At 44.7% G+C, this 10,771-nt stretch overlaps 1 protein-coding gene across 2 annotated transcripts in view; it reads left to right on the top strand.

The window, feature by feature from the left end:
- Positions 1-1,378: 1,378 nt before the first annotated feature.
- The window catches only part of SP1 (Sp1 transcription factor), a 34,705-nt gene continuing 25,312 nt past the window's right edge, over positions 1,379-10,771 (top strand). Inside the window, exons 1-3 of one of the 2 annotated variants that reach the window (XM_045553871.1) lie at positions 1,379-1,500; positions 2,554-2,711; positions 3,025-4,537. In XM_045553871.1, the coding sequence (XP_045409827.1) occupies positions 1,494-1,500; positions 2,554-2,711; positions 3,025-4,537 (1,678 nt within the window). In that variant the 5' untranslated portion in view covers positions 1,379-1,493. Of the gene's footprint in view, positions 1,501-1,987; positions 2,395-2,553; positions 2,712-3,024; positions 4,538-10,771 lie in introns of those variants that run through there. The other variant, XM_045553872.1, reaches the window with a different exon arrangement.

Genomic DNA, 10,771 nt, shown 5'->3' with positions numbered 1-10,771 from the left:
CAAGTGCTAAAGGGAATGACCTCATCCTGTCACCGACAAGCCATCAAAGCAGCCTCCACAAAATAAGGATAAAGGTGGAGGCCAGAAATTCAGGTGCCTGGGGTAGTCTTAACCTTCGTGATTGCAAAAAGCACGAACTCGGCTATCTTGCTTTGTACGTAGACAATAGGCAATATTCACTATTAAAGGGGAAAAAGGAAGTGATTTATAGGATCTTGACTCTGGGAGGTTCTCTAATGCAGTTTAGATCCAAAGAGAAACGCTTGAAAAAACTAACCGAGCAATAGTTAAGTGGTTAGCACCTTTGTCTGGGGGAACTTAGTAAGATGGCGTTTGCTGGCATTTCACAAAGACTGCATATGGGTCAGCTCAGTATTAACTGATTTTTTGAGTCGTCATATCTCCTCCCGCCGGCACACACAGGGCTTACACCCATATTGAGAGGCATCCGCCCGTCCGCCCACCCGTTGGTGGGGGCGGTGAGGAGTGAGAGGTACTTCATAAGGGCGGTTAGATGAAGATTCACATGAGCCCCGGTGGTGAAGCAGAACTGCACACCGAACGCCACGGCGCTGACACTTGTTGAGCTGCAGGGATCTGCTGAAGCGTACCACCTAATTCCTGTAAAGACATCCCCTCAGGGAGGCCAATATGGCGACGGACAGCTCTTGGCACAGCCCTCTTCCCTCCCTCGTGATGGGCGGCTAAGGTAACGCCCATTGGCCAATTTGGAGGCGGTACCGGGCTTACTTCCTCCCCTCATTGGGCTAAATAACTGATGGAGACGCCAATTTTCCTCTGCCCACTCCAAGTTCCCGCCCTCAGAGTTTATTCGGCGTTTAATTGGCCTTTAGTCCACATCAATATGTGTCCTTTCCTGTCTCTTTTCGGCGTTAATCCAATCATATCTTTCCTGGCTGCCCGCCTGATTTCTGATTGGTTTTGATCAGTTTCATCCTATCCCATTCCCGCCTACTTCTTACCTTTCCTCCCATTAGGATTTTGCCCAGGCATGTCTAGGAACCTGGTTGGTCGTTGTTCTGTCATTCCTATTAAAGTTCTCCCTATCCCTACTGCCCAGGGAGCCCGCCTGGCGGTTAACTGGTTTCTTTCCAAGCCTATCATCTATAGCTCCCGCCCATCTTCACTTCCTGCACCTTTCATTGGTTTTTTAATCTGAGAAGGCGGTCTTTTTGGGCGGACACCAGGCACGCAACTTTGTCTTACACGCCTTAGAGAGCAAGCGAGCCTTGCCATTGGATAATCTGACCTTCTTTCTTCCGCAAGTCCCTCCTTTCCCCCTCCTTCATTGGGCGGGGCAGCAGTAAAGGGGCGGAGCCTAGGTCGGGCTTGTGGCGCGCTGCTCCCTCCTCCTTACCCCCCCCCTCCCTGTCCGGTCCGGGTTAGCTTGCCTCGTCAGCGTCCGCGTTTTTCCCGGCCCCCCCCAACCCCCCCGGACAGGACCCCCTTGAGCTCGTCCCTCAGCTGCCACCATGAGCGGTAAGGATGAGTCCACTCCACGCTTAGGGGTGGGAGGGAAGTGAGGGGGCGCGCGCGAGGGCCGACCGGGCGGTCCCCGCAGTGAGGGGGGGCGGGCGGGAGGCGGCGGCGGCGGCGGCCTTGGTCCCGCCCGGGGCGGAGGGAAGGGAGGGAGAAGGGGCAGTGGCGGGGCCTCCGAGGAAGAGGGGGATGGGCCGCCCGCCCCGGGGGAGGGGGCAGTGTGGCCTCGCCCGCCCCCTGCCCGCCCCGGCCACGGGGGACGGGCCTTACCCCCCACTATTCGGCCGCCAGCCTGAGGCTCCTCCCGCCGGGGGCTGGAGCCGCGGGGGCGGCCCGAGCAGTGCAGGCCCCGCCCGGGCCAACCGCCTCCCTGGTCCGCCCTCTGGTCGCCGCCAGCTCCTAGGCCCTCCTCCCCCACTTTCTGTAGATTCCTCTCCCCCCCCCTACCGTCCCGCCCTTTCCACGCCCCTCACCCCGAAACCGCCCTTTCCCTCTAGGGCCCGCCCTCTCTCCGCCCCGAAACCTCCTGATTTCTGACACCTAGACCCCATCAGCCCCTTACCAGTATCCATAAATGTTTCCCCAGTCGCACTTTTAATCTCTTCTTTCCCCCTTTCCCCTCCTTTCTTCTTGTTACTTTTTACACTTGTTTTTTTCTTTCTGCATCTCTTAACCCAAATTTTAGCAAGCTTTTCATCCATCCACGTTGTTTCTTGCTTTACCTATCTTTTTTCCTCTTGGGATACTTTTTCTTATTTCGAAACCCTTCCCACGTGCCTACACCATCCTTCATATTTCCTATCCCCAAAACACTCTGAATATTTTCTGAGTTTAATTTTGTGCAAGGAAGAATTGAGGCCCAATTTTGGCACCACTGATCCTAGTTCATGTCCTGTATGCCCTACAATTCCCCCCTCCTCTGATCCATTTTCTTTCCTGTGTTGCCTTCCACCTCTTAGTCATTGTTGTTTCGTCATATCCTCATTTTGCCCTTCCTCACTTTACCTTTTTCTTTCTCCGGTTTTAAGTTGTTTATCTTTTAATTGTTTTTAGATCCAGATCACTCCATGGATGAAATGACAGCTGTGGTGAAGATTGAAAAAGGAGTTGGTGGCAATAATGGTGGCAGTGGTAATGGTGGTGGTGCCTTTTCACAGGCTCGAAGTAGCAGCACAGGCAGTAGCAGCAGTGGAGGAGGAGGAGGAGGGCAGGTAAGTGATAACCAGAGACAGAGTGGGGAGGGTGTTGAGAGGATGTAATTATTCTTAGTGATTACCTTACTCTTCACAGAAAGCTTTTTAGGGAAGGACTAAAGCATTTTATAGATAGGGAAGTAAACACAGAGAGACAAGTGACTTGGAGATCCCCAAACATGGAAGTTTCACCAATACATATAGGTCAGCTTTTTGTTTCTGGTTTTTGCTCTTTGTCTGCACTGTGTTGCTGTTTACTTGTTGGATACTGCCCCCTAGGTCGGCAGCTGGGTGTCATTAACTCCTTTCCTCTCCCTTATTTTCTGGCCAGGAATCCCAGCCATCCCCTTTGGCTCTGCTGGCAGCAACTTGCAGCAGAATTGAGTCACCCAATGAGAACAGCAACAACTCCCAGGGCCCGAGTCAGTCAGGGGGTGCAGGTGAGCTTGACCTCACAGCCACACAACTTTCACAGGGTGCCAATGGCTGGCAGATCATCTCTTCCTCCTCTGGGGCTACCCCTACCTCAAAGGAACAGAGTGGCAGCAGTACCAGTGGCAGTAATGGCAGTGAGTCTTCCAAGAATCGCACAGTCTCTGGTGGGCAGTATGTTGTGGCTGCCACGCCCAACTTACAGAACCAGCAAGTTCTGACGGGACTACCTGGAGTGATGCCTAACATTCAGTATCAAGTAATCCCACAGTTCCAGACTGTTGATGGGCAACAGCTGCAATTTGCTGCCACTGGAGCCCAAGTGCAGCAGGATGGTTCTGGTCAAATACAGATTATACCAGGTGCAAACCAACAGATCATCACAAATCGGGGAAGTGGAGGCAACATCATTGCTGCTATGCCAAACCTACTGCAGCAGGCTGTCCCCCTCCAAGGGCTGGCTAATAATGTGCTCTCAGGACAGACTCAATATGTGACCAATGTACCAGTGGCCCTAAATGGGAATATCACCTTGCTACCTGTCAATAGCGTTTCTGCAGCTACTTTGACTCCCAGCTCTCAGGCAGTTACGATCAGCAGCTCTGGGTCCCAGGAGAGTGGATCACAGCCGGTCACCTCAGGGACTGCCATCAGTTCTGCCAGCTTGGTGTCATCGCAAGCCGGTTCCAGCTCCTTTTTCACCAATGCCAATAGCTACTCAACAACTACTACCACCAGCAACATGGGGATTATGAACTTTACCACCAGCGGATCATCAGGGACCAACTCTCAAGGGCAGACACCCCAGAGGGTCAGTGGGCTCCAGGGGTCTGATGCTCTGAACATCCAGCAGAACCAGACATCTGGAGGCTCACTGCAAGCAAGTCAGCAAAAAGAGGGAGAGCAAAACCAGCAGTCACAGCAACAACAAATTCTCATCCAGCCTCAGCTAGTTCAAGGGGGACAGGCCCTCCAGGCCCTCCAAGCAGCACCATTGTCAGGGCAGACCTTTACAACTCAAGCTATCTCCCAGGAAACCCTCCAGAACCTCCAGCTTCAGGCTGTTCCAAACTCTGGCCCCATCATCATCCGGACACCAACAGTGGGACCCAATGGACAGGTCAGTTGGCAGACTCTTCAGCTGCAGAACCTCCAAGTTCAGAACCCACAGGCCCAGACAATCACCTTAGCCCCAATGCAGGGTGTTTCCTTGGGGCAGACCAGCAGCAGCAACACCACTCTTACACCCATTGCTTCAGCTGCCTCCATTCCTGCCGGCACAGTCACTGTGAATGCTGCTCAACTTTCCTCCATGCCTGGCCTCCAGACCATTAACCTCAGTGCATTGGGTACTTCAGGAATCCAGGTGCACCAGCTTCCAGGCCTGCCGTTGGCTATAGCAAATGCCCCAGGTAAGGCTTCCAATCTTTTGCATAGGAACTAACTCTAGCATCTTAGTTGGAAATGTTGAGTCTAAAAGAAGGGAATAGAGCCTTTTGGGATAACACTTTCTTGAGGGCCAGTCATTTAGGCAAGTCAGTTAGAGAAATAGCAGTGATTCTGTTTAAGTCATTTAGAACTGAATTGAAGGAAACTTTTTTTTCAGTTAATCTGATGAGAAAGGAGCACTTCCGGGTAACGTCCTAGGATCTGTGTACTTCCAGGTGCCTTTGGTGCGGCAGAATAAGGGTTGGCAAACTTTTTCTGTCTTTACAGGTAGTAAATATTTTAGCCTTGTGGGACATATGGGGGTCACGTTTTTATATATGTGTTTTTTTACACCGGTTTGAAATGTAAAACTATTCTTAGTTCTAGGGCCTTTGTTCTATGGGTCAGTTCCTCTATAGGATAAAAATTAATTATGAACATGATCTATTTGTAGAACAGTTTTTTCTTATGAATGGTACCTGCTAATTGAGGGAAAAGTGATCTTATTCCAGAATGATTTTTCAACAAAGTAAGTTTCCTGCTTAATCTTTAGTCAACCAGAATATCTTACACTCTGTGCAATCTGGTTAATCAGGGTTTCATTTTTTTGTTGTTGTTTTTATTTCAGGATATCATGAGGGTACAAACATTTTGGTTACATTTTATGTCTTTGCCTCACCCAAGCGAGGTTTAGAGGCATGCCCTTCCCTTCTACAATGCTCACCGTGTCCATTAGTTGTGAGTTTACCCTCCCAACCCCCTAATCCCTGAAGAATATTACTACTGTGTGAGCACCATAGTGTTGATCAGTCAATGCCAATTTGATGGCGAGGGTTTCTTTTTTTTTTTTTTTTTTAACTTCTGGTTACCTTAAAAACAGAATCACCACCTCTCCTCACACTAATGCATGTTTTTAATGAGCTTCCTAGGTGATTCTGATACTTCCTAGGTAGAGAACAGCTTCCTAGACTGCTTTGAAAGTACTATTTATGGTTGGGAATGGAGGAGAAAGAAAGGGAGTGGAGAAAGGTGGGGTCTGGAATGAAATGGGGAGGTAGGAATAAGGGGAGGCCGGGCACATGGTGGCTCATGCCTGCAATCCTAGCACTCTGGAAGTCCAAGTGAGAGGATTGCTTGAGATCAGGAGTTCAAGACCAGCCTGAGCTAGAGTGAGACCCCCATCTCTACTAAAAATAGAAAAATTAGCCAGGGGTTGTGGCATGTACCTGTAATCCCAGCTACTCGGGAGGCTGAGGCAGAAGGATCACTTGAGCCCAGGAGTTTGAAGCTACAGTGAGCTATTATGATACCACTGCATTCTAGCCAGGGCTACAGAGTGAGACTCTGTCTCAAAAAAAAAAAAAAAAAAAAAAAAGGAAATTGAACCCCCCTCCTCCCTGCCTCCCCTTCATATTCTTTAAAAAAAAAAAAAAGGAATAAAGGGAGCATTGAAGGGAAAGTGAATCAGGAAAGAGTTTTGTATTGGAATGCATATTGAATCTGTTAACCACAATATTCAGCCTTTTATTTTGAACTATGTTTCACTGTTGGTTAATTTGAAATTTAAGACATATTTAAAATAAAGGTGAAAGTCTGTTTAAAATTTATAATTTTAGGGCCGGGCGCGGTGGCTCACGCCTGTAATCCTAGCACTCTGGGAGGCCGAGGCGGGTGGATCGCTCGAGGTCAGGAGTTCGAGACCAGCCTGAGCAAGAGCGAGACCCCGTCTCTACTAAAAATAGAAGGAAATTATCTGGCCAACTAAATATCTATATAGAAAAAATTAGCCGGGCATAGTGGCGCATGCCTGTAGTCCCAGCTACTCGGGAGGCTGAGGCAGGAGGATTGCTTAAGCCCAGGAGTTTGAGGTTGCTGTGAGCTAGGCTGATGCCACGGCACTCATTCTAGCCTGGGCAACAAAGTGAGACTCTGTCTCAAAAAAAAATAAAATAAAATAAAATTTATAATTTTAAATTCCATTGTATGGAGATAGTCTTTAATAAAGTATTATGATGTGTTTTTATATATTCTGGCACAATATGTAAAAATATGATAGAAAATGGTTTAATGCTATCAAACTTCTGTTGGAATATATGTGGGTTTATGAATTGTTTACTTTTGTTGTAGAGTTCTCATTCCATTTAAACTGGTTTTTATGTAAGTGAGGGTAGCAAATAGGCAACCATATTTCCTGCTTCCTGCAGTTTGGAAAATTTCAGGGGAAAGTGTGCTCAAGTTCCCTGACTTTCTTATATTCTTGTGGTGTGTTTAAAATGACTACATTTTTAAGATTTAATGAGACAGTAATTTTCTTAGTGAATTGGAAAGCTAGAGCTAAAACGGACTGAAGCAGTCAGCTAGTACAACTGCCTTATTTTCTTTTTTTTTTGTTTTCATTATTTTATTTTTACTTTTTTTTTGAGACAGTCTCACTCTGTTGCCGTGGCGCCAGCCTAGCTCACAGCAACCTCAAACTCGTGGGCTCAAGCAATCCTACTTCCTCAGCCTCCTGGGTAGCTGGGACTACAGACATGCACCACCATGCCTGGCTAATTTTTTATATATATTTTTAGTTGTCTGGCTAATTTCTGTCTATTTTTTAGTAGGGACAGGGTCTCTCTCTTGCTCAAGCTGGTCTCAAACTCCTGAGCTCACATGATCCACCTGCCTTGGCCTCCCAGAGTGCTAGGATTACAGGCGTGAGCCACCGTGCCAGGCCTGCCTTATTTTCTAGATGAGGAAATTGAGGTACAGAGAAGCACTTTAAGTGATGCAACAACAGCCAGAGCCCCAGGCTAGTTCTAAAGTGTAACCTGTTAGTTTTGACTCAGAACTTGAGATATCCTTTAAATTGTTAAAAATGTTTTAGAAAAGATGTCTTTGCTTTAAGATTTAATGCTCTAGAACTGACAGGTGTATTATAGACTAAAAATTTATGGGAGTAGAAATGGGAAAAGTTTTATAAAAACAGAACTCAACAACCTGGAAACTTAGACACCCTGGGTAATCTACACCAACATGTTTGTTTTCTCTTTGCTCTTTAAGTTGTTGTATCCAGCAGTTTTGCTCTTCTTGAAAGGAAAGCAAGACTGTGGGATTATTCAAGTTAATTTGGATCCTTGTGATTTCTAAAAGGTTTATGGTTAGGCTCTAGAGAACAGTTATGAGGCATTCTCATTGCTAAATCATGCTCCGAGGAAGTCTGCCATTTAATGTCATAGGACAGGGGTACCTAGTTGTTATTGATGGCCTCTCAGCTCAAGAAAAGGCATGCATTTCTGTAACGTAACAGCGGCTTGACATTCACTAATGAGAAAATGAGACACTGGAAAACCATTTTGTGAGAGTTGAGATTTTTTTGCTTCATTAACTGTGGTTTTTGAAGACAGAAGTTTCCTCTTTTCTGGCTAGTCATAATTGTGCAACATTTTTTCCGATTTAATTGATCTGACTTTATACTTAATGAAAGATAATAAGTTTCTGGAAGCTTAGTGCTTTTCAGTTTTTACCTGCTTGTTACAAAGTATCTCATTTTACCTCCTTTTCTGGCATATAGTCATTTTACTGGAAAATTTGACTTCTTGACAATATGTGTTCAGCCTCTTGGCAGTATTATGTAGAAAGAACATTGGATGTGAAATCATATCATAAGATATATACACACACATATATATATATATAACTGTACAAAATGAGGTATTATTACATGGTTGTGGAAGACTGCAGCGTTTTTTGTTTTTGTTTTTGTTTTTTTTTTGAGACAAGAGTCTCACTCTGTTGCTCTGGGTAGAGTGCCCTGGTGCCTGGCATCAGCCTAGCTCACAGTAACCTCAAACTCCTGAGCCGAAGCAATCCTCTTGCCTCAGTCTCTCGAGTAGCTGGGACTACAGGCACATGCCACTGCTATTTTCTATTTTTGTAGTTGCCCAGTTAATTTTTTTTTTTTTTTTTTCTGTTTTTAGTAGAGATGGGGTCTCGCTCGTGCTCAGGCTGGTCTTGAACTCCTGAGCTCAAGTGATCCTCCTGCCTTGGCCTCTCAGAGTGCTAGGATTACAGGCGTGAGCCACCGTGCCTGGCCCACATTTATTATTATTAGCTAATTAATTTATTTTTTTGAGACAGGGTCTCACTCTGTCACCCTGGCTAGAGTGCAGTGGCGTCATCATAGCTCACTGCAGCCTCCAGCTCAAGTGATCCTCCTGTCTCAGCCTCCTGAGTGGCTGGGACTACAAGTGCAAACCACCACACCTGGCTAAATTTTTTTATTTTTTGTAGACACAGGGGTCTTGCTTTGCCCAGGCTGGTCTCAAACTCCTGAGCTTAAGCCATCCTTCCACCTCAGCCTCCCAAAGTGCTAGGATTAAAGATGTGAGCAACTGTGCCCAGCCATATTTATTATTTTTTAAAATAATCTTTTAAAAATCTTTAAGCTCCCCTGTTGACTTTCAGTCTGTTTACCTTCTGTTTGCTGAATACATAGGCAAAGGCACAAACTTAGAATCAAAATAAACCAGCTACTTCTGTTTTCCTGACTCTCTTTTTCATGACTCTGCCCCTGGTAGTGAGGGAGGGACCACCCAGTAAACTGAATTTAGTTTCCAGACAGTGAAATGATCTGTGTGCTCTTTGTTGTTGTTGTTGTTGTTGTTGTTGTTTTGAAAAGTTATCAGTAGCTTTCTTTTTTTTTATCAACACCCTTTCCTCTTTATCAGCACCTTTTTGGCTCATTTTGTGCTCATACTCATAGATCTTGATTTTTTTTTTCCGTCACTGCTAAATCCTGAAAACTCTCGCCCCAGGTGGGGGCAGAGGGGGGTAGCTTTGAAAGATTAAATTTGGATGACTTCTTGGGAGTTCTGCCTAGTAAAGAGTTCTGGGCTGGGTTTTGGCAGGAGAATAGAACATAATTCCTTGATGGCTATAATTCATTCAAGAAGCAAATTTCAGGCACTAAAAATAAAAATTTCACATCTGCTGGGTTTTATTGGGGTCAGGAAAATGTCTTCTCTTAGAAGTTAAATTGAATATGATATCAAGGTTGGTTTGCTAACAGTGTCACTAACCTTAGGGTCAGATTGCTGAGACCTAATTTGTTAGAAACTTGTGTTTTAGACTTAGTACATTTGAACATTAGTGGTACGTAGATTTAGATGATTAAAATGTCTTCAAAATTATTTTAGTGCAAAAGGTCATGTGAGAGAATTTTCTATTTTAAGATAATACGTTTTACCAAATATAACATCAAATGTTTCTGTATCTGTTGCCCTCTTTGTCTAATATTATGTTTGTTTCTTAGGGTGATGTTTAGTGCTTTTTCAATGGTGATTTCAGTTTAAGTAGAAAAGATCTCATTTAAAATCTAGGTGCCTTGATTTGAAAATCAGTGGGATATGAGAAGACAGTCTTCAGGCCTTTTAATTTGCTCCTATTTATTCATTCCAGTGGCTTTCTCTAAATGACGTCATTGTTAAATCATGTTGCCTTGTGTAATGTGGCCATTTTAGTTCTTAATTAAATAAGGAGAGCACAAGGATGCTTAGTGTTACAGAAAAGTTTAGTTATCTGTGTTGTTCTCATATCTCCTTTTCCCTTTAATTGTTTCATTTTGTAAAGTAGCATGTAAACGTGCTTATGCCACTGGTAATTTAGTTCTGCTCGTTCCTTGCTTCAAAGTGTTTTGTTTTCTCTCCTTGAAAATGTTTTAAAATGTAAGGTGGATGTCTGTAGAAAAGCTTTATTACATAATGCTTTGTAAGTTACTTATTGGGTATCTGTTAACATTAATAATAGTTGAGTTTTTTCCTTTTGGCTGTTTAATTGAAAACTAAGCACACCATATTTCGTATTTCTTGCAGAAAGTGTGTCCCAGTAGTATTATGCTTTTCTTCAACCAGCAGTATACGAGGCCTGGTGTGCTAAAGGATGATTTAAAAATGTATTTACCCACACTGTGACTATATTGCTAATACTGTGCTAGATTTTAAGAATTGTTCTCCTTAGGAGTTTTAAAAGTGAATCTGTAAAAAGTTTTAAAGTGAATCTTTTAGAGTTGGTTGCAAATCTGTGCTGTAATCTGAATTTGTACTTTTGCTTCAGTGTTTTTTGGACTCTGAATGGCTTATGAAAACTGGGCAGTATTACTTGTTTGACAAGTTTGGATGTGCATATCTAATTTACTGTGAATCCTCCTCACCTATGTACAAAATAAATAATAATTC

This window comes from Lemur catta, chromosome 6, assembly GCF_020740605.2.
Source record: "Lemur catta isolate mLemCat1 chromosome 6, mLemCat1.pri, whole genome shotgun sequence".
NCBI classification, from domain to species: Eukaryota; Metazoa; Chordata; class Mammalia; order Primates; family Lemuridae; genus Lemur; species Lemur catta.
Note: the sequence above shows the minus strand (reverse complement) of the source record. Positions and strands in the feature narration are given on the sequence as shown.